At 49.7% G+C, this 24050-nt stretch overlaps 1 protein-coding gene across 4 annotated transcripts in view; it reads right to left on the bottom strand.

Moving 5' to 3' along the window:
- Positions 1-24050, bottom strand: part of DISP3 (dispatched RND transporter family member 3) — a 62012-nt gene that overhangs the window by 22855 nt on the left and 15107 nt on the right. For 2 of the 4 annotated variants that reach the window (XR_003517868.2, XR_003517867.2), the window contains exons 1-10: positions 19234-20332; positions 18117-18336; positions 8037-8173; positions 6999-7133; positions 6539-6699; positions 5085-5224; positions 3983-4131; positions 3616-3777; positions 2615-2776; positions 473-586 (exon numbers count right to left, since the gene is read on the bottom strand). Coding sequence is in view for 2 of the 4 variants with exons in the window: in XM_027582105.2 (XP_027437906.2) it covers positions 473-586; positions 2615-2776; positions 3616-3777; positions 3983-4131; positions 5085-5224; positions 6539-6699; positions 6999-7133; positions 8037-8173; positions 18117-18336; positions 19234-20332 (2479 nt within the window). In the remaining 2 variants the exon portion in view is untranslated. Of the gene's footprint in view, positions 1-472; positions 587-2614; positions 2777-3615; positions 3778-3982; positions 4132-5084; positions 5225-6538; positions 6700-6998; positions 7134-8036; positions 8174-18116; positions 18337-19233; positions 20336-24050 lie in introns of those variants that run through there. The other 2 variants (XM_027582105.2, XM_027582119.2) reach the window with 2 other exon arrangements.

Genomic DNA, 24050 nt, shown 5'->3' with positions numbered 1-24050 from the left:
CCCGTGATGGGGGGCGGGGTAAATGGTGGGGCTGGAGCTGCGAATGACAACAGCAGGCACACAGAGGGTGACAACAGCCACGGGGTGACAAGGACACAGAACTGCCCCATAGCGGGGCTAAATCCCACATGTGTCCCAGCATCCACCTCTGATGGGGACCCGGGCAGGGATAAGCCAGCCTCCGGGGCTCAAGATGCCCCTACCCTCCCCCAGACACTCAGGATGGATCTGGCACACATACCAGGTTGCTGGGGCGCCAGAGGCCTGGCTGGGTGGTGGCAGGAGGGGATGCCTACTGTTCTGACTGAGAAGAGCTAGTAGGATAGTGGGCAAGGGCCCCGAGTTCACCCCCCAACCCAACCCCTCCTCGGTGACTCCAACAACACAGACTCTTGTTCTCCTAGGAAGGTCCTAGTACTAGGCAGGATCTCCCGAGGCCCTCCCCACCAGCCACACCACACTCCCCACTAACCCTGTGGGGTGGCCTCAGGTCGGCTGGCCCAGGGGACCCCCGAGCCCCGCTTCTTCTTCTCCAGGGATGTCCGGATGTTGTTCTGCAGGCTGTGGGGCTTCTCCTGGAACAGACCTACCCCCGTGCCTCGTTAGGGACAGCAGGGCTTCCCTGGCTGAGCCCAGCAGGGGAGGGCAGAGGTGGAGAGAGATGGCCACCCTAGGGACACGGGCCTTGGGGCCCTCGGCTTGGGGGAGGGGTGACAGGGGTCTGAAGGAAACTGGATGGAACTGAAAAAAATGCCAAATACTGAATTCACAGGAATCTGGAGGCAAAAGGAAGACACCTGTCAGCTCCATCCAAAGGAAGACACTGATGCTTTCCCTCCTTGTGCTCGCCATGCCTCAAGTACCGCCTCTGTCAAATGGGGTGACTCCGAACCCCCAGAGGGTGGCGGAAGGACCAAACGGGATGCTGCATCTCATGCATTTAGCTCGTGATAAATGCTCCATGAGTGGGAACAATTAGAAATGGGACATCATCAACCAGCAGAGATGACAAGAGACTGTCCTGTTTTGCCTCACCCACTGGGGGTGAATTTTCTGTTTTCTTTTGTTGTTGTTTCATGAGAGAAATTTTACACCTTCAAAGATGCAATCTTCACAATAATTCTCGGAGGTCATTATCATTAACCCCATATGACAGAGGAGAAAGCAGAGAGGTTCGGGGAGGTTCTGTGACCTGCAGAGGAAGTAAGAGGCAGAGCCTCACTGGATCCAGTCTTGGCGGCCCTGAAAGCCCTTTCTGCTGCAACACCAACAGGTCTCCCTAAGAGCAGTTCAGGGAGCTAAGAGGGGCAAGGGGCGGAGGCTGGACTTGGGCTAGCCTCCTGGCCCTTCTCTGGACAATTCCAGGAACTTCGGCACCATCCTGGGTTTTGTCCACCTAGGAAAGAGGAGTGGCTTTTTGACTTGCAGGTGGCCTCATAGCCGCAGTGGTAATGGAATTTAATGTGTAGGCGCGGGCGGGAGAGAGAGGAGCCAGGGATGCGGCCGGGGCTAGCTCCAATTTAGGAGGGGCTCTTTGGGCACCTCTCTAAGCTGCAGTCGATTATCATGCATTTGGCTAATGCCATTACCAAGGGGAAGGCCAGGTTAATGTGAACACTGCTCTAATTAAATGAAGGCAATTACAGCAGTCAGTGGATCTTCTCCTAGGAGCTTCTCTAACTGACCTGGCAAAGCTGTATGACCTTGGGCCAACCTCCCCTGGCCCCAACCCTGACCTCAGGCTTCCCTCTGTAAAATGAGGGCCTGGATCAGACTCCCTCTAAAGCGAGGAGACATCTTCAACTCACCTCCTTGCTCATCCCTGACACCCACTCGCCATCACCAAATCCTGTGGATTTCACCTCTTAGAAACCTCTTGACTCCACTGCCACCATAAGCACGCTGGCCCAGGCCCACTGTCTTTTGTTCAGATGAAGGCACCAGCCTCCTACCTGGTCTCCCAGCCAGCTTCTACCCTGTCCCTCCCAACCACCTCCACACAGCACCTGGGAGAATCAGTCATGGCCCTTCTCTGCCTAAAATCCTCCAGTTGTTCCCCTGCCAATTAGAATCAGATGCAGACTCTTCACTCTAGTCCTCCAGTCCCTGGCCCAGCATACCTGGCTAGCCTTAGCTCCTGAGACCGACTCTCTCAAACTTGGCCCTGGTTTTGCCCACCTCTGGTGCTTCCCTCTGCCTAGACCTCTTCTCTTCTCTCTCTCTCTCTCTCTCTCTCTCTCAGCCTGGCTAACTCCTTCCCTTTCTTTGAGTCTCAGCTTAGACACTGCCTCTTTCAGGAAGCCTTCCATGATGCTGAGCTCCCCAGGCTGCCCGTTCTTCCTCCATCACAGCACAGATCTACTATTCCAATGCTGGCTCCTAGCAAGCAGATGAACTCCCAGAGCTCAGGAAGCCTGTCCTGCCCACTACGGTTTCCCCAGCACCCGGTAAATACCCGTTTCAGGAAATGGGGAGACACTCAGGCTCAGATGTGGAGTGATTTGCTGAGGTTGCACAGTGACCTGGACCTTGCATCTCGCAGGCCAATGGTCTTTGAGACCTGAGCTCCAAAGAGAGCGGGGAGCCACAGGGGACACCCCGACTGAACTCTTACCTGAGCAGGTGATGCAGGATATGCCCTCAGCGCTCAGGTTGTACTTGAGGTCCAGCAGCACCTGGATGTTGGTATCGGGCCGGAAGAGCAGGGGGGCCCGGCTGGCGGGGCGGAGCCGGCTGGCACAGACCAGGGACAGAATGAGGACGGAGACGAAGAGCCCTGCCAAGAAGGGAGGCATGCTAGACGGCGCCGGGGGCCAGGGCCCGGGGCCTGGGGGGCCTTCACAGCCCTGGGGAAGAGCTGCTCCCTTTATGGGGGAGTGGTGGGGGGCAGGGTCCCTGGGGAGCTGGCAGAGGTGTGGCATGCCAGCCTGCGGCTGAAGCTGGTCAGGGATTGGTCCTCTGGCGGTCGGGGTTGGATGTTACTCATGTCACCTGGGGGGCAGACTAGAAGCTACAAGTTTGCATTCTTGGACAAGAACCAGCCACCACCTTAGAGCACCTAACAGTTTCTGAAGAGCTGGCACGTCCACTTGATTAAACACAACTCTAAATACTGTCAGTGATTATAATCATAATAGCACTCAGCATTTACTGAGCACTTACTGCATGCCACACACCGGTCTGAGTTCTTTCCTTGTACCGTGGCTTGCCCTATTAGACAGATACAATTCTTATCCTCAGGAACAGGATAGGAAACTGAGGCTCAGACTGACTGACAAACCCAAGGTTACCCGGCCAGTACATGGTAGAATTAGGATTCTAATCTGGCCAAGCTGGTCTGACTCCAGAGCCCAAGCCTTAAGCGCTGTGCTCTACCACCCAATGTGATGACTGGCACACAGTAGGTACTCCATAAACAACAGTTATGGGGGACCAGCTCCATTCTACACGGGAAGGGGGTGAGGCCCAGAGAGTGAGACGCCAGCCCAGGGTCATGTGCAGGAGGGGGCTGGGCTCCCAGGGCCGATATGTCCTTTGGGGTGTCTGTCCCCCATGCCTCGGGCACTGGGGAAAAGCTGCAAGTCAGAGGGGAAAGAGGGTGGAGACCCCACTTACCCACGATCACCCAGCGGCTCTTGACAGTGGACCACAGGGCCCAGTGGTGCAGCAGCTCCTGCAGCTGGGCAATGAGCTGGCCCCTGCTGCCCCGGTCGGGGGCTGGCTGGAGGCTCTCGGGGGGCATAGATACCAGGGACGCGTCTCCCAGCTCCAGCGACACTGCCAGGGCAGAGCAGCGGCTCATCAGAGGTCAAAGCCCACTCTGGTCCCTGTCCTCTCTAGGGAAGTCCAAGTGCTTGATGAGGATCCCCTAAGGCCATCAGGACCAGTCTGTCCTCACACCATCTCATCAAAGGTGACCTCCCTGGCAGATGCAGGCCCGGGTCTTGCCAGGGTCAGCAGGGCAGGCCAGCGCCAAACTTACCTGGCTCCTCCTCAACGTTCAGCAAGGGGATGTCATCATCCAGGTAGGGCATGGGGCCCTGGGCAGGGCTGCCCCCAGCCCGCTCAGGAGTGGCGAACACGTCCCCAGGCAAGTGCAGGGAGCTCTTGCGGCCACACTTCTGGTGGCAGCTAAGGAGAGAGTGGGGGAGAGGGGTGAGCCCCGGGGAGGCCCCAGGTGCCCAGGGAGGTTGGGGCAAGGCCCCAGCCACCCTATGAGCCCCGGCTTCACACTGCTGTGGATGTCTCCTGGAGGACATTCACCACAGACTCCCAGGAGCCTGTTGCCTGATTCCTTTCCGGGGCCACCTCCCCAACCAACCCCCCGCCCCCGGACCCTCGGTACCATTCTTCCTCTGGGGAGACAAAGGGTGACGGCAACCAGGACCCAGGGAGAGGGTCCCCTGCGCTGGTGTGCCCCGCCCCAAGCCCCGAACCCCTGTCATTCCTAGTACCCAAGCCCAGCCAGCCACCCAGGCCTGACTCCATGTGGCCACCCTCCCTCCCTCCCTCCCCCTTCCCTGACCACCCAGCCCGCAAGACCCCAACCCTTTGACCTCCGGCAGCACCTGTGGGCCGACCCATCCAACTCTGCACGCGGCTCACTGTGTCTAAACATGGTTACTCCACCAAGGCAAAAACCCGAGAAGCGCTGAACATGGCGGCCGGCGCGGGGGTGCCGGTCAGACCACTGGGTTTAAATCTCGGCTCTGCTGCCTACTGAACGGGTGACCTTGAGAATGTTGCCCACCCTCCCCCAGCCCTTGTTTCATTGTCAGTAAAATGCGCAAAACAAGGGCACCCAGCTCCGAGGGTCCTGGGGGGGAATAAGTTCTTGTATAAAAGCGCTTTGCCCACTTCCTGGCACAGAGTAGGTCCTCCCAAATGGCAACTCCCCGGCAGGATTCTCTTCTCCCTCCTCGGTCCTGCAGGAGTGCCCAGCATAGAACTGGGCCCACAGAAGGTACTCAATAAAGGATCCCACAGCTTTTAGAAGAGAGGGTGGGGCGCTGAGCGGTGCTGGAGGACGTGTTATGGGCATTTGGTGAGAGGACACGGCCCCCCCACCTCTACCGGCTGCTCACCTGGTCTGGCAGGCGTTCTCTAGCGGTGCCATGTAAAGGCTCCAGATGCCCAGGGCGGCCGGCATGGTGAACAGCACAGCCAGCCAGCAGCAGGACACAATGAGAGACATGAACAGGCCGAAGTCGTGGACGGCCGGGATCTGGCAATGGAGAGGTACAGGCGGGCTGTGAGGCCGCTCAGGCCCGGAGTCCAGGGAGCCTGGACCTCTGTAGCCAAAGGCACTCAGGACCCCAGACCACTTGCAGAATGGGGGTGGGGGCGGTGAGGAGGCCCAGGCTGCCAGGAGGACATTGGAAGGCGAGGGCTGGCGGAAGGGGGCACAGCAGGGGAGGAAGAGTTCCATCTCCAGGGCAGAGGCTCAGGTCCACACTGCAGCCCCCTGCCCACGGTGGTGCCTAGCACGGAGCAAGCACTCACTAACGGTCATTACCCAAGCGACTAGGGGGTCAGAGGAAGACAGCCTGTTAGACCAGGCCACATGTGAGTGAGGGTAAGGGAGGGAGTGCTCACATGTGCACCCGGGGCTGGGGAGCCATGGGGGGAGCTCCAGGGTGTCCCAGGGACCCGCATAGGGATGTGGCAGTCAAAAGAAACTGTAACCAACAGCACCCAGGCCTTCACTGTTTGTGAAAAACTTTGACAACCAGCTCATTTCAGTCCCTGAATAATCCACACAGGAGGCGAGTGAGGCTCAGAGGTCTTAAGGTCACACGGCCAGTCACAAAGGGGACCTAGAACCCAGCTCTGCCTGTTTTCTGGACACAGTTCTCTAGCAAGGCCCAAATAATCCCAAAGCACCTAGTGGTTTCTAGATGGGCTACTTGGCCCAGGTCAAATGTTTCGAAGGCTCACGTGGGCTCACTGCCTTTCGGGTTTTGTCGGCACCAAGGACCTGGCCCGAACTCAGATAACTCAGATCCTTCTCCTGAGCCCAACTCAGGGGCCTGAAGGAGCATGGGGCCAGTTAGAAGGATGTCAATGAGAAGGACGACAATGTAGGGTGAAGCTGGTGGGTGGGGAAGAGCTCTGGACTGGGGGTCAGCGGACTTGGTCAGGCTCACCACTTACCAGCTGTGTGACCTTGAGGAGATCACTTTACCTCTCTGGGCCTCAGTTTCGGTATTAGGAAAATAGGGATGTAACACTACCTCTGTCATATGTCTTGAAAACTAAACGTGGAAGAGCTTTGGGAATCGCCACACACCCTTCAGGGCAGAGGCTGGATTACTATTAGTGAGCATTAATAATAAATACTATTTGTATTGTCATAATTTTCCCATTTGTTAAGTTCTGGTAATGACAACCAGTAGCAAGAACGGAGTCTAGGGACATGGCAGGTGCCTTGAGGCAAACGCTGTGTGGCTGCAAGAGAAGGGGTGAGTGGGGGGAGCAGAGCCCAGGGACCCATGGGAGGAACGGGGAGGCCGGGCCAGGGACAAAGGCAGTCTCTCACCTGGGAGAAAACATTAGCTGCATAGGCAGCAGCTGTGGTCAGGGAGGTGAAGAACGTGGCCTTGCCTGCCGTCTGGATGGTGTGGATCATCCGCAGCTGGGGGTCCTCCAGGTGGGTGGCCTGGCGGTAGGTGTTGATGAACACAAAGACATCGTCCACACCTATGGGTGGGAGCCCCGGGCCAGCAGGGGCAGGCTCAGGATCATGTTGCTGTCTCCAGAATCAGACCCACGCTGGGCCTACACTAACCCAGAGTGGCCCCCTAAGAGGTCAGGCTCCAGGGGAGTCCTGCTTCTCAGCCTGGAGTTTGGAAAGACCCATCCACCTTTGGCTCTACCCACCAAGAATCCAAGCCCCACCCTCCTTGCTCCCTGGCCCTACCCCTTCCCCAGAACGAGGCCCCTATTCCAAATCTTCACCTCCTTTCCACCCTTCCCACCATGCCACAGAGGAAACTCACCGATGCCCACTATCACAAAGGCAGCCACGCCGTTGAGGATGCCCAGGTACTGGATACCAAAGACCACATGGTACAAGAAGAGCGCCACCAGGCAGCTGAGGCCAATGCTGGCAATCCCGAAAAAGGACAGGAACACTGGGCAGGGCAAGAGGCACACAGGAGAGAGTGGGAGGGCCCAGCAGAACACACACCCTTCGAGGGCACAGCTGGATTCTGCCTCACAGCCATGTCCCCACAGAGTGCCCTTCACCACCCTGGGTATGTCCTGAACAGTTCTCATGCCCAGACAGAAGGGGCCAGGCAGGAAGCCAGAGTGGCAGAGGGAGCCATCTGAGTGGGTGGTTCACAGGCCCTCATCTTCATAGAACTGAACTCAGTTGCTAGTAGGGAATTATTATATATTTAACATCTGCACCCCAGTAGACTAGAGGTTCCATGAGGGTAGTAAACGTGTCTGTGATATTCTTCACTGGATCTCTGGCACCTTAGAGCATCCGACACATAGTCGGTGCCCAATTAATATTTGTTATGTGGATGAATGAATGAATGTCTTTTCTATTTTTGAAGGTCTGGCTAATCTGTCATCTGTCATTGCGTGGGCAATAGAGAGTACCTACTGTATACGGAGAAAGAAGCAACCAGGGTATGTGGGAAGGTGGCAGTGTTACAGTGAACTGAGGGACAAAAGGGCAGCTGGGGACTATAAAACAGGCTACAGAATAATCCATAAAGGAGGGTCTGATACTCCAGACTCCCCCCAAAAAATTTTTAGCAAGGAAATGATGGTCAAAGGGCACAAGGTTAACCATGTGAGGTCCTGGGAGTGGGGTCCCTCGGGTATGGCCCGAGCTGTGTCTGGACCACAGTCCCCCTGCCTGGGGTTGAAAGGTGACCTCTGAGCACCCCACCCACCAGCTCTGACACGGCAGATTCAAGATGATTTCTGGCATTCTGGAGAAGGCAGGCTTTGGTGGGACAGGAGCACATGGGGAGGGGAGAGGGGAGCTGGTTCCTGCTGGGCCTTCTGAGGAGGCCTACCTGAGCAGGAGGTGAGAATGTAGACGAGGGCCGCGATGCAGCTGCTGCTGATGAAGGCCAGGAGCATGTCATTGTTGAAGGTCCTGCGCACCTCGTAATCAAAGAGGTCTGTCCCCCCATATAGAACCTGGACTTTACTGGGGGGGGGGGTGGAGAAGAAAGACGGAAGTGGGTTGCAGATGGCTGTTGACACTTGGAGGACCAGGAGATATCCACCTCCGCAGTGGCTCTTTAGCTTGGCTATACAGTGAGTCACCTGGGGGCTTCCAAAAATCCTGATGTCCAGGCCAGACTCTAGACAAATTATTCCGACAATTTCTGGGGTGGGGCTGAGTCATCAGTGTTTAAAAATCTCCCAGGTGATTCAAATGTATGGCCAAGGTTCAGACCATACTCAGCACAGATAATAATCACAGTCAAATCCTATGCCATCTCCCAATTCTCAATATTTGCTGCAAAATCCTAAATTCAAACCAGCTTCCATATATGCAGTTTTACATGGCTAGTCAGTGTACAGGTGACACAAGCTATTCTTTTTTTTTTTTTTAAGATTTTTTAAAGATTTTATTTATTTGTCAGAGGGAGAGAGAGCACAAGCAGGGGGAGTGGCAGGCAGAGCAGGCAGAGGGAGAAGCAGGCTCCCCGCTGAGCAAGGAGCCCGACATGGGACTTGATCCCAGTACCCTGGGATCATAACCTGAGCCGAAGGCAGATGCCCAACCGACTGAGCCACCCAGGCGTCCCACAAGCTACTCTTAGTAATAACAAAAACATAACCAGCTGGTCATATTGAGTTTTAAAATACAAATCTGCTTCTGGCCATGATGGAGTGATAAGACCAAATCTAGATTTACCCTCCCCATGAAATTAACAACAACAAAAAAGAGAAAATATATAAAGCAAGACTCTGGACATGAGATAACACAGGACGATAATACCTGAGAGATGAGAATCAAAATTGGTTCTATGGTTATCCTGACTTATCACCTTGAGAGCTGCTGGGCCCCAGTGCAGCCTAATATATGGGCTATTGGGCTCCCTAAAGGAGGGTGCAACTTTCCCAAACTTGATGGAAACTATAAACCCGCTGATTCAAGAAGCTCAAGCAACTAACTCCAAGTACAAAACAACAACAACAACAAAAACCCCCCAAAACCATGAATGAAACAACAACAAAGCACATCATAATCAAATTGCTCAAAACCAGTGACCAAAAGAAAGTCTTAAAAGCAGCCTGAGGAAAAAGATGCATCACACACAGAAGAACAAAAATAGGGAAGACTTCCCATCAGAAACAGTGCAAGTGAGAGGACAACGGAGCAGTACCTTTTACCTACTGGGAAAACAGCTGACCCAGAATTCTATACCCAGCAAAACTATATTTCAAAAGCAAAGGCAAAATGAAGACCTTTTCAAATACACAAAAGCAGAAAGAATTCATCTCCAGTACCTCTGCACTATAAGAAATGTTAAAGGAAGTCCTTCAGGTACAAAGAGAAGGATAATAGACGGAAACATGGATCTATACAAAAGAATAAGAAGGACTGGAAATAGTAATGGCATGAACAAATATATAAAATTTTATTATTACTTATTAAGTCTCTTTATAAGATAACTGACCATATAAGCAAAAATAGTAATATAGTGTGGTATTTATAACATGTATGAAAATAAAACACATGACAAGAGTAACATAAAGGCCAGGAAGAAAGAAATGGTAGTATACCACTGTAAGGGTCCCACACTATACACAAGGTGTATGACATCATCTGAAGGTACGCTGTGATAATCTAAGGTTGCATACTTTAAGCCCTAAAGCAAGCACTAAAATAAATAAAAAGTTATGGCTAAAAGGCTAACGAAGGAAATAAAATGTAATAATAAAAAATACTGAATTAGTCCAAAAGAAGGCAAAAGAGAGGAAAAGGGGAACAAAGAATATATGACAAGTAGAATAAAATAAGATAGACTTAAGCCTAACCATATTAATAACTGCATTATCTATAGTTGTCTAAACACCCCAATTAAAAGGCAGAGACAGTCAGACTAGCTTTTAAAAAAATCAAAACCTAGCGGCCTACAAGAAACACATTTTATGATTTTTTTGAAGATATTTTTTTATTTAAGTAGTCTCTACAACCAGTGTAGGTCTTGAACTCACGACCCCAGGATCAAGAGTCACATGCTCCTCTGAAACCCACTTTAAATATAGACACAAATAGGTTAAAATCAAAAGGATAGAAAAAGATGTGCCATGCTAACTCAAATCAAAAGAAAGCGGGAATGGTTACATTAATAACAAACTAAGTAAACTTCAGAGCGAAGAATATTACTAGGGATAAAGAAGACAATTTCAAAATGATAAAGGGTTCAATTAATCCAGACAACACAATCAACCAATTTGACCTAATTGATATTTATTAAGCACCCCACCCAGCAAGAGCAGAATATGTATTCTTCTTAAGGGCACAAGGGAACATTTAGCTAGACAGACCACAATCTGGACCATAAAACAAGACCCAATAAATTTAAAAGGACTAAAGTCATACAAAGTATGCTCTCTGACCACAAAAGAATTACATTAAAAATCATCTACAAAATGATATCTGGAAAATTACCAAATATTTGGAACCTAAATAATATACTTTTAAATAACACATGGGTCCAAAAAAGAGATCAGAAGAGAAAATAGAAAATATTTTGAGATGCACCTGGGTGGCTCAGTCGGTTAAGTGCCTTTGGGCTCAAGTTATGATCCCAGAGTCCTGGGATCAAGCCCCGAGTCAGGCTCCCTGCTCAGTGGGGAGTCTGCTTCTCGTTCTTCCTCTCCTTCTGCCCCCCCACTCGTGTTCTCTCTCTCTGTCTCAAATAAATAAATAAAATCTTTTTAAAAAAGTATTTTGAATTGAATAAAAACAAAAACACAACATATGAAAATTTGTGGGATGTACTAAAACAGTACTGAAAGGGAATTTTATAGCAATAAATACCTATATCGGAAAAGAAGAAATGTTTCAAATTAATGACCTCAGCTTCTACTTCAAAAAGTATAAGAGAAAATTACATGTAAAGTAGGTAGACAAAAGGAAATAATGAAGATCAGAGAAGAAGTTAATGAAAAACAAAACGAAACCAACAGAAAAAAAAATCAAAGAAACCTAAAGCTAGTTCTTTGAGAAGAACAGTAAAATTGACAAACCTCTAACCAGACTGATCACGAAGAAAGAGAGAAGATACATATGAAAGAGGTGACATCACTAGTTTCTACAGATATTTAAAAGATAATAAGGGAATATTATGAACCACTTTATACCAACAAATTTGACAGTTTAAATGAAATGGACAAATTTCATGAAAGACTCAAAACTACCAAAGCTCATACAAGAAGAAATAGATAATGTTAATCACCCTATATTTTTTAAGTGAATTTTTAAAAAATTGAAATAGCCCTGTGTGTATGTATTTTTTAAGTGTGCAAATAAAGAAATAGATACAGAGTCCAGAAATAAACCCACATATATATGGACAATAGATTTTTGTCCTAGGTGCAAAGGCAATCTTTGTTGAGGGGATACTCTTTTCAACAGATATGTTGGAACAATTAGATATCTGTATAAAAATATGTGGCATCTCACAGAAATGGACCCTCAACTCTATGGTCAACTCATGTTTGACAAAGCAGGAAAGAATGTCCAATGGAAAAAAGACAGTCTCTTCAACAAATGGTGTTGGGAAAATTGGACAGCCACATGCAGAAGAATGAAACTGGACCATTTCCTTACACCACACACAAAAATAGACCCCAAATGGTTGAAAGACCTAAACGTGAGACAGGAGTCCATCAAAATCCTACAGGAGAACACAGGCAGCAACCTCTTCGACCTCAGCCGCAGCAACTTCTTCCTAGAAACATCGCCAAAGGCAAGGGAAGCAAGGGCAAAAATGAACTATTGGGATTTCATCAAGATAAAAAGCTTTTGCATAGCAAAAGAAACAGTCCACAAAACCAAAAGACAACTGACAGAATGGGAGAAAATATTTGCAAATGACATATCAGATAAAGGGCTAGTATCCAAAATCTATAAAGAACTTATCAAACTCAACACCCAAAGAACAAATAATCCAATCAAGAAATGGGCAGAAGACATGAACAGACATTTTTCCAAAGAGGACATCCAAACGGCCAACAGACACATGAAAAAGTGCTCAACATAGCTCGGCATCAGGGAAATCCAAATCAAAACCTCAATGAGATACCACCTCACACCAGTCAGAATGGCTAAAATTAACAAGTCAGGAAACGACAGATGTTGGCGGGGATGCGGAGAAAGGGGAACCCTCCTACACTGTTGGTGGGAATGCAAGCTGGTGCAGCCACTCTGGAAAACAGTATGGAGGTTCCTCAAACAGTTGAAAATAGAGCTACCCTACGATCCAGCAAGTGCACTACTGGGTATTTACCACAAAGATACAAATGTAGGGATCTGAAGGGGTACATGCACCCTGATGTTTATAGCAGCAATGTCCACAATAGCCAAACTGTGGAAAGAGCCAAGATGTCCATCGACAGATGAATGGATAAAGAAGAGGTGGTATATATACACAATGGAATATTATGCAGCCATCAAAAGGAATGAGACCTTGCCATTTGCAACGACGTGGATGGAACTGGAGGGTGTTATGCTGAGTGAAATAAGTCAATCAGAGAAAGACATGTATCATATGACCTCACTGATATGAGGAATTCTTAATCTCAGGAAACAAACTGAGGGTTGCTGGAGTGGTGGGGGGTGGGAGGGATGGGGTGGCTGGGTGATAGACATTGGGGAGGGTATGTGCTATGGTGAGCGCTGTGAATTGTGTAAGACTGTTGAATCACAAATCTATACTTCTGAAACAAATAATGCACCATATGTTAAGAAAAAAGAAAAAGAAGAAGAAGATAGCAGGAGGGGAAGAATGAAGGGGAGTAAGTCAGAGGGGGAGATGAACCATGAGAGACGATGGACTCTGAAAAACAAACTGAGGGTTCTAGAGGGGAGGGGGGTGGGGGGATGGGTTAGCCTGGTGATGGGTATTGAAGAGGGCACATTCTGCGTGGAGTACTGGGTGTTATGCACAAACAATGAATCATGGAACACTACATCAAAAACTAATGATGTAATGTATGGTGATTAACATAACAATAAAAAATTAAAAAAATATGTGGCATCTCCATACACTGGATTACTGCTCAGCATCTAAAAATAATGAACTATTGATACCTGCAACAACATGGATATAACTTAAAATAATTAGGCTGAAAGAGGTCAACTAAATGAGTGCATACTATATGATGCCATGGATATTAAATTCTAGAAAATGAAAACCAGTATATAGTGATAGAAAACAGAAAGTGGTGCCTGAGGTAGGGGTGGACAGACAAGAAGGGGCAGGACAGAGTGATTAGCCAGGGTACAGGAGGAAACTTTTGGGGGAGATGGATAGGTTCACCATCTGATTATGGTAAAGGTTTTATGGTATATACATGTGTCAAAACTAATCAAGCTGTAAATTTCAAGTATGGGCAGTTGGTTGTATGTCAATTATATCTCAATAAAGCTGTTTAAAAAAACCAAATGGAACATTTAAAAGCCAAGTAGAAAAGATCTTTGGATTATCTACTTTGTTGAACTAAATAGGTTAATTGATCTTTCATTAGAGTAGAACACTGAAAGTTCAAGCAACTGTTTATTCATTCATTCATTCATTCGTTTTTTTTAAAGATTTATTTATTTATTTATTTGAGAGAAAGAATGAGAGAGAGAGCACGTGAGAGGGGGTAGGGTCAGAGGGAGAAGCAGACTCCCTGCCAAGCAGGGAGCCCGATGCGGGACTCGATCCTGGGACTCCAGGATCATGACCTGAGCCGAAGGCAGTCGCTTAACCAACTGAGACACCCAGGCGCCCTCATTCATTCATTTGTATACCATTTATAGAGTGCCTTTGAAGTTCTAGGTCCTATCTTAGTTGCTGGCTATAAAAAGACAAAGGTCCAAATTTTTACTCTCAGGTATAAAGGAATAGCTCATGGAAGACAATATTCTTGCCAAGAACTACAAAAAGTCAGACGAAATTCAGAAGTCATCTATTTAATGACAGTAAAGAGTTCCTAAAGTAATGAGAAGTAGAGGAACTCCAGAAAGACTGGAAACAGAAGAACCTAGGAAACGTAAGTTGCCCTTCTATAGCTGTTTTCATCCTGGAGGCATCTGCTGATTCTGAACACAGGCAGAAGGCTGAAAATCAAGGCTAGGAGTCAGATGAATTAGCATAGTTTGGGGCAGAAACTTGTAGACCAGCAGAGTATATGGTCAGTTTCTCCCTCAATACTTGTGCTGAGTAGTGGAGCTGCATGAAGCATTAGGCTGCAAGTCTAAGCAGAAAGCCTCTGAAAAAGTGGCATGGAGTTTTTGTTTTATTTTTCTTTTTGTACTTTTGAGAAACAAATATTAGAGTTTGTAACTGTTAGGGAAAAGAGTTGTGCAGAATACACCAGGCTCCCAGTTGAAAATTCTAGAGAATCAAGGGCAAACAAGAGGCAGACTGAAACTTTGCAGGGCTGCAAAACAGCCCGGACTCAGCGAAATGGTTGGTTACTTAAGGTGATCAATCACAATTCTGTCTACTTAGCGGAGAGAAGGACAAACTTTCTGTGCAGGAAAAAATATCATCTGGACCTCTTTGTTTTTTATACACACTGTTCATCACTCAGTAAAAATTACCAGGCATACTCATTGGCAGGACCACATGACCAAAAACCAAGTGAAAGAACAGACTACAGAAACAAATCCACAGGTTATCCCTATATTGAAAGTCAGCTGATAAGGACTTTAAAATAATGATAATCAATATGTTTCAAGAGAGAAAGGTTAATATGGACAAAAGAAATAAAACTAAAGAATTTCACCAGGGATTTAGATCAATAACAAGAAATCAAATGGAAATTCTCCACAGAAAAACTTAACATTAACATTAAAATCTCAATAGACATTAATTGGCAGATTAGATATAACAGAAGACTGGAATATAATGGAATATACTGGAATATCTAAAACACAGAAAGAAATGAAACATGGAAAGTACATATACTAGAACATAGAAAAAAAATAAAAACCTTGGAAAGAGCAATGAAAACACATGGAACTCAGTGAAAAGGTCTAACATTTGTGTAATTAGAATCCTAAAAAAGAATCCTAAAAGGTAGAAGCGATATTTGAATAGGCAATAGCCAGGAAACTCCTAAAACTGATGACAGTTATCAACCTACAGATTCAAGAAGTTCTGTGCATCCCAAGCAGAACAAATACAAAGAAAACTACACCAACATAAATCATAGTTTCACCACTCTTGGTGAAACCAAAGCCAAAAAAGAAATCTTAAATGAAGCCTGAGAAAAAAGACAATTTTTCAAAGGGCAATCAAAATATTTACAGCTGACTTTCCCACAGAAATGATGGAAGTCAGAACACAATGGACTGGGAGCTTTAAAGTATTAAAAGGAAATAACTACCCATTTATAATTCTATACCAGCAGAAATATGCTTCAGAAATGAAAGTAAAATAAAGATGTTTTCTAGGCAAACAACACAATTTATCACCAGCAAACCTGTGCTAAAAAAACAAAAACAAAAACAAAGCAACAAACTACTAAAGAGAGTTCTTCAGATACAAGAAAACGATTCCAGGGGGAAACATGAAGTTGTAGAAAGTAATGAAGAGCAACAGGAAAAGTAAATATGTGAGTAAATATAAATGAGTACTGACTCAGTAGAGTAATAATGTAAAGTCTTATGGGGTTTAAATGTATATAGAATTAAATGCATGCAACAAGATATAAGCACAGTGAACATGTTCTAAAATTCTAGTATTATCAGGGAAGTAGTAAAAGTGATCATGTGTATTATTCTGTAATAAGTCAAGGAGCATGTTGCCATTTCTTGGGTAACCAGTAATAGAATAATAAAAAGATGTGATTATTCCACAAGAAGATACTAAAGTCAAGTCTATAGGGACTCTGCTTGTCACCACACCTATGAAGCTCTAGGGGGATGGGAAGGGGAAGAGAGGCTTTTCTACTCAGGCAGAGGTTTTGACTCAGCAGCTGAACATATTACGCAGAGGTAACTGTCGGTATCTGAAACCCTACAGATCTTCCTGCAGCCAGCCTCTCCCGGCTTCCTAATCCAGCCAGCCAAGTACCTTTCTCAGGAACACCTCCATTTATTCATCCATCCACCCATCCACTCGTTCATTCCCAAGACAAATCCCTCCTAAGGGGTTCCTGGCACTGTACTGGGGGCTAGGCCTATAGAAGTGAACCAGGAACAATCCCAGGCCTCAACAAACTCACACTCAACTGAAACATAATGAAACTAGACTTCCTGAAACTTTAATGTGCAAACAAGTCACCTGGGAATCCTTCAGGTCAAGGAAAGGCCTTGAGATTCTGCATTTATAACAAGCCCCCAGGTGATGCTGACGCTGCTGATCTGAGGGCTGCCCTTTGAGTGACAAGGAATTAAACAATAAAATACAGACTGCCAAGGGCTACTAAGGAACTGTAGCTCAGAGAGGTGAGAGAGCCCACTGAAACTCACACAACTAAGTGGAGTTGCTGGTATGCGACCCCAGATATATCTAACTCAACACATGCTCTTCCCTGCCTCCTTTAGAAAGAAGGAATGGCACGGTGGAAGGGGGCAGAGTGGGCTTTTGATCCAGCTTTAGGGAGAAACTGCCCAGGTTGGATCTTAAGGGATGAACAGGATTTCCTTGGCAAAGAAGCATGGCTGGGAGAAGGCTCCTAGTGCAGCAACTGGTGTAAAAGCACAAAGGGTAAGGGGCCCAGATTCGAAAGCCCGGATTTTTTTTTTTTTTTTTTTTTGATAGAGAGAGAGAGAGAGCATGTGCAAAAGTGGGCAGGGGCAGAGGGGGAGGATCTTAAGCAGGCTCCACACCCAGCGCAGAGCCCAATGTGGGGCTCAATCTCAGGACTGTGAGATCATGACCTGAGCCGAAATCAAAAGTCAGATGCTTATCCGACTGAGCAGCCCAGGTGCCCCAGAAAGCCTGGATTTTAATGCCATTCCACCACTTATGGCTTTATCATTTTGGACAACTTCCTTAATTGTGCTGTGCCTCGATTTCCTCAACTGTAAAATGGAGATAATCATAATAGCACCTACCTCATTGGGTTGGTGTGAAGATTAAATGAGATGTTGTGTATAAGGGGCTTCTACCTGCTCTGTGCCACATGAATGTTAGCTCTGATTTTCACAGTAGTTGCTCAAAGTAGTTGCTCAATGTAATGGATGAGTAATGGAGGGAACAAGGGTATTTCAGGCAGAATGATTCCTCCTGTGTCTGGGGCTGGCCTGTCAGGGCAGAGGACTGAGAGGCATTCCAGTTATTGTCCATCAGGACTGACAGATGAACTATCTAATGCTCTCTCTGGGTGAGGAGGGGCCTAGTTGTATTCTTAGACACATATCCCAAGGTTTGGAGGACAACCAAAGCACCCACTGCCTGAGAGCACCTTCACATCTCTTGGCTCATCTCCTAATGCTTCCAGAAGGGTATGAGGACTCACCATCCCCATTTTAAAGGCAGGGAAACTGCGGCCTAGAGAAGAAGAGTGACTTGCCAACTACCTCCCTGGGTAGTAGAGGCAGAGAGGCCAATACTCCCCAGTCAATACTCTTTTCAGAAAGCCCTTTAGCACCATCTCAGGAGAAAAGCAATACCCCACACCTCCAGGGGCAAGAACTGTGGGATTTCCTGCCTCTGCCAAAGCTTTCATGCTCACTGCCCATTAGCACTGATCAAGAAAATGAGTCTTTCAGCCATCCGAGTGACAGATGCATCTGGCTCTGCCCCTGATTCAAGAAGAAAGACCTCCTAGGGAGAAAGTTGAGGGGCAGGTGATCTGGGGTTTAGGAGAAAGAAGCACCTGGAAGGAAGACAGTTTCTTGCCCTAACACAGCCCTTTCCTGGTATACACAAGGGCAAATACACACTGGGTGCAGCTGGACCTCCTACCTAGTAGACTGCTTGGCCAGCATGGCCACGTAGGTGACCACAAAGCTCTGAAACTTGGCCCGCTGCTCCTCCCAGCGATCGTCCACCGAGTAGTAGTTGGGCAGGGGTGCTCCAAACAGGATCTCGCTGCGCAGGAGGGAGCTCTTGAGGTTTTCTGCGGAGAGGCCCTCGTCCACATACCAGTAGAACTCGGGGTGAGTCATGGCCAGCTCTAGGGAGCCTGCAGGGGTGGGGGCCCAAGGAGCTCAGAGGGTCAGCTCCCCCCCAGCCCTCCATCAACATCACTCTGCCCTCCTCACCATCTGACTCCTTTCTAAGGACATAGGAAACTCCCCCTCAGGCTGCCTACAACTGTCCCTGATGGGACAGAGAGAGGGTTTAAAGAACTCACTGCCCAAGAGTAGCAGCCCCCAGACCTGTTCAGGCAGCCCCCAATAAATTCACATTTTATTTGCATGTGAACTTCACCTAATTCCAAGGCTCAGTCTTTGTAATCCCCGAACTCCACCTTCCCATTCCAGTCCCCCTCCATCTGCCTAAAACCCTGTCCATGTGTCCCTTACAAGGCATACCTAAGCCCCCAAGCCCCGAGGCCATTCTCTAGCCCCCTTCAAGGCTCATCCCTAAATTACCTCGAACTAAGCCCACCTTGGTCTCCCTGCAACCCCAGTCTCTCCCCTATCTTCCCCTGATTAGATGTCCAGTCCTCTGTCACCACACCCGGGCTTCCCTCTAACCAACCTCGAGCCCAAGCCCCAGCCCATGCTTTCTCTAACTCCCAATTTCCCCCAACCCAGGTGCGTGCCCAAACCTCCCTCCTTGCCACCCCTGGATCCCATCTCACACCCAACACTGCTCCCAGCCCTTCGACCTGTCACCTTCAAGTCACACCCAGCAGGCAGCTCCAGCCTCACTCCGACCCGCAGCCGAGTCCCACCCCAGCCTCCTTCAGGTGTGAGTCCGAAGCCGGGTTTCCTGTGCACCTCTAAAGTACCTTGTCTCAGCCCCAAGAAGACCCAGCCCCCAGCCTCATCAAGGCCCTGCCCACCCAAGGCCCCATCTCTCACAAGTCCTTCCCCACCGGCCCCCACCCCCAGCCACACACAGGGCTGCTCACCCCGGATGTCAGCCAGGTCCTGGCCCATGCCATCATAGTAGATCTTGCCCCCTCTCTCAGTGGGGAAGAAATAGGTCATGAGTGAGCTGGGGGGCGAGCAGTAAGAGTAGGACCCCAGTGGAAGGTCCTTGAGCACCTCATGGGGCTTCCAGCAGAACTCCCGGAAGCCCGGGTGATCCATGATCTTGCGCTCAATCTCGTGGATTGTGACCAGCCGCTCACTGGTGAAAATGTTGCGCTCTGCGTCGCCGCGTGCCAGGAAAATGAGCTCGATGCGCCAGTGCGCATGCGTCTGGGTGTTGGCGCTCACAGATGAGCGGGAGGAGTCCCAGCGGGAGGCTCCTCGGCGGGCTCGGCTCTGATTGGCCGCAGCCACAGCAGGGGGCGGGGCGCTGGGTTGGCACCGCCCGTTCCTCTCCAGCCGCCTGTTCATTGGGCCTTCACTCTGGTTGGCTGCCAGATCCACCGGGGGTGGGGCCTCGCGCCGAAGACGCCCAATCCGATCGGCTTTTGGTTTCTGGTCGGTGGAAGGGTCCGGAGATAGGCCTGGGCCACGCCTTGGGGCCGCAAAGACTGCCGGGGTGGTCCTGCTGACCGGCCGGGAGCGGTTGCCCAGATGCAGCTGCTGCAACTGCTCCGAGATAAGGCGCTGGAGCGTCTCTGAGGTGAAGTCGGCCAAGTCGCGCCGGTTGCGCCCCCAGGACCCAAACTGGGACTTGAGCGCCAGCGCGAGGGCATCAAAGCGCTGGGAGGCCTCGTGGTTGCGGATCTCAAAGGCGTTGTAGGAAATGTCAATGTCCAGCGGCGGGTAGTAGAGGAACATGAAAGCTGACAGGGCCATGGGGATGCTGCAGCCCAGGAAGAGCACCAGCCCCGCACAGCACGGGTTTGTGAAAGCCCAGCCCAGGGTACTCCAGAAGCCCGAGGCCGGGGGCCGGGAAGGCAAGGTCCAACGCCGCCAGCAACACTGCCCTCCTTCCCCAGCTTGCGGCCCTGGCTTCTGGGCCCTCCTAAAGGCGTCACCGGTTGCTTCCTCCTCCTCTTCCTGCTCCTCCTCTAGCCACACATCCTGCAGCAAGGGGTCATCCTCCGAGTCCATAGCCTACAGGAGAGGGAGAGGGTCAGCAGGCTGGAGAGAGGGAGAGGAGGGTGCCCCGTGGCTGCAATTGCCCGGCCCTGGGAATCGACTGCGTCCACACATACTACAGTGGAATTGCATCGAGCAGGCCTTTAACTCAACTGAATTTAATCGCTCGTACACAAAACAGAAAGAAAAAAATACGTTACTTGTCCATCACCTCCCCCAACTAGATCTTGGCTCTCAAGGTCACAGAAAAGGGAGAATCACTTGCAATCAGTTGCAAACAGAAGAGACATTCCTCCCCACGTAAGGGCTTTTTGAAGGGAACTTTGCGCCCAATTTCCCAACTTTTGCTTCCCACGCTCTGATTTTAGAACTCAAGGCCAATGTGAGGTGTTACTCCACTGTAATCACTTTTATTTAATCAGCAACTCTGAAGTACCTTGCAGAAGTATCAGGATAGACGGGAAAGAATGTGATCTTTGGAATCAGATGGACCCGAGTTCGGGTCCTGGTAGCGTGAACATTGGCAAGGTGGGAAACCTCTCCGAACCTCAGAGTCTTTATAAAATAGACGTGGCCATTCCTGCCTCACACAATTGCAAGGAAGGTCAAGGGTGGAAGCACGCTGCAGTCTGTGCAGTATATTCGTTATTATCTGTCACATAAACAGATTTCTTTGCTCCCCTCTGGGGGCTGTAATGTGCTTAGCCATTGCCCATGGGGCTGTCCCGGAACTAGATGCCTGTCATGGCTCTCCTCAAGAACTCTCAATAGCTCCCCACCCCCTCTTTGGGACGCTGCAGCTGCAGCCACTGTTTGTCAGACTCAGACCGCTTAACATGCAGCTCCAGCAACGTCAAACCTTTGGGCATGAGCAGGGGCCAGGCATCTGTCTCCCCGGGACTTGGGCACAAGCAGCAGGAGGGCCTGGCAGGAGAGGGCAGGCTGGGCAGCCTGAGGACTCCAGCAGGGTGGCCCGAAGGCAGGAGGCCTTCCAGCATCCCTGGGCATGGCCTGGCCCCCTTGTCTGTCCTGTCCTCTGTTTGGACGGAGAGAGACTCATTATCCAGTTAGACGCCAGGCATTGAGAAGAGGAAGCTAATTATGCCAGAGCTGGCTAATTAATGCTGCCTTTCCTATTAACATTCTCTAGAGTGCTCCATTTCAATTAGACGGTCTGTCCAGGAAGAGAGGGCGCTGCCGACAGCCCAAAGAAAGTGACGAAGAAAGGGTGAGGGGAAGGGGGGGAGCAGAGACAGGGAGACAGGAAATGGGAGAGATGAGAGACAAGAGACGGTTGGAAAGAGGAGACAGAGAGGAGAGTGGAATTGGGTTGGGGGTGGGCAGAGATGCAAATAGGGAAACAGAGAGAGAGAAACAGAGTGGGGCGAGGGTGGGTGGGAGAGGAGGAGGGCAAAAGAGAAGGCTTGAAAGGGAGAGAGGTCTGGCAGGGGTGGGGACTGCTCCTGTAATATGCAAGATTCCTATGATGAGATCTTCAGACTTTCCATTTGCCATGCCCTAAAGCAAGCCTGCGGAAGGGATGCTATCTGCTCCGGGGCCCAATTTGTATCGGCAGAAACTCCCAAGTGTGAACCAGAGGCAGCTCAGACTCACCCCGTGTCCAAAGGGGAGAACTAAGTCGGCCTGTGGAGGTGGGGGCAGGTGGGAGCCCCAGCCCCACTCCCGGCCTTGGAAGGAGGATGCTGATGGCATATGATGGAGGGGCAGGGGCCACTTGTGCCTTTTTTCTGGGGTCCATCCACCCTATCCCCAGCCTTTCGGGGTGTACAGTTCACAATATGTTGATGTGTGTGTGTAGGGGGGGGGGTCCCAAGGCCAGGATTCTGGATCACAGCTGCACTCCCCGAGTGATTTGGGGGATCCTCTAACCCACTGCTATTCCACCAGGAATGCCACTCCCTTCCCCAGGTGTCTGAGTCTAAAGCATCTTTCAAGGTCTTGCTCAAGTGTCACCTCTGACAAGAAGCCTTCCCAGATCTGAAGCCTCCAGCTGCCTGCCTAAGCTTCTCACCATACTTCAGGGGTAAAAATTACTTAAGGACAAGGCAGGAGAGGCAGAATGTTAAGGACTATGGCTTTGGAGGCAGACAGACCTGGGTGCCGATCCTAGCTATATTACTTAGGGCCGACAGGGTAGCCTTCCTGAGCCTCGGTTTTCCCATCTGCAAAATGGGGCTAACAGTACTCCTCACAGAGGTGGTTGGATGATGTACACAGTAGGCTGACCACAGTCCCTGGGAAATGACAACTACTGTCCTGTTATACTCTGATTCTCCCCAAAGGCTGCGAACTCCTGCAAGACCCACGTGGCCCATTGCATCTGCCACCGATGATCACAACAATCTCTCTCATCTCATGTGCTTTTCTCATGGTATGACTGAGATTTCTCCATCCAGAAGTAATGTCTGCATTCCTTCCCCTTGAATCTGGGGGCCTGGGGGGGTGGTGTTGAGACCACAGCAGAAGTGGTGCTCTGAGACTTCTGAGACAAAGGGAGAGGCCACTTCCCCTGGGCTCTCTTGGGACACTTTGTCCTTGGAACCCAGCTGCCACGTGGGAGGAAGTCCAGACGAGCCCAGGCAGGGAGACCACACGTAGGAGCTCCTGCTGACAGCATCAACCACCAGACACGTGGGTAAAGACACCTCCAGTCAAGGAGTAACCCAAGCCTTCAAGTCTTCCCAGTTGAGACCCAGGTACTGTGGAGGAGAGCTAAGCCACCCTCTCCTGGCGCCCTGTCCTGAAAGTCCATGAGCATAATGCATTGGTTGTCATACATCACTAAGTTTGGGGATGATTGCTGACATAGTAACAGTAACTGGAACAATTGCAATGGATCCCTGACCCCTATGTGTGACTTCATGCCCTGCAGACAACATTTGCTGGGTTTAAGTGACCAGAAAATTGGGCACAGCCATTCTGCCTCCCGGTGAGAGCCCCACAGCTGGGTAGACATGAACTCCAAGACATCAGGGACTTCGCTGTTATGTTCCCTGCTGGGTTCCATGTGGCCTAAAGTACTCGGTGGGGGGCAGGTGGTGGTGATCAGTGCTTAACAGATATTGCTGAATGAAATAAGGCAAAGGAATGTCTGGAGAATCTGAGTTAGATATTAGATAGGACTTCCCCCTGGACAGAGGATGGTCACCAAACAATATAAACATATGGCCGAGAGTATGGTTACTTCTGCCTGGGTGGGGGGAGAATCTTGAAGAGGATGAAACAGACAAGCAGTGGACTTGATGAGTTCTTTGTCTGTCGCGCCCCCTCCACCCCCATGCCCACCTTCTCAGTCCACCCCTGAAAAGAAAAGCTGCCATGTGGGAAATGACACCAGACTGGTGGTTGGCCACCAGGGCTGCAGGCCTGGCTCAGCCACCAACTTTCTGTGTGACCCTGGGCATGTCCCTCCCTTCCTGGGGCCCTGTCTTGCCCATCTGGCATTGGGATGCTGAAGAGCCAGGTCCTTCTAGCGGTGACATCCCTGCAAATTGCAGAGGAGGCCTAGTCTGCAGGCCAACAAGGGTGGGCGAGATCTGAGAGACCCTCCCCAAACCCAGGGAGGCCCAGCTGGCTGGTGGGGGCTGACAGCGATGCCTCAGTGGGCAACCACCTTCTTGGGCCCTTCCACAGGGTGGGCAGCAAACTGCACATTTATTTTCCTTTCTCAAATGATGGGAACTGATTAGCTTAGCAAGGAGCTCCAGCT

Source organism: Zalophus californianus, chromosome 4, assembly GCF_009762305.2.
Source record: "Zalophus californianus isolate mZalCal1 chromosome 4, mZalCal1.pri.v2, whole genome shotgun sequence".
In the NCBI taxonomy this organism is placed as follows: Eukaryota; Metazoa; Chordata; class Mammalia; order Carnivora; family Otariidae; genus Zalophus; species Zalophus californianus.
This window is presented reverse-complemented; position numbering and strand designations above follow the sequence as displayed.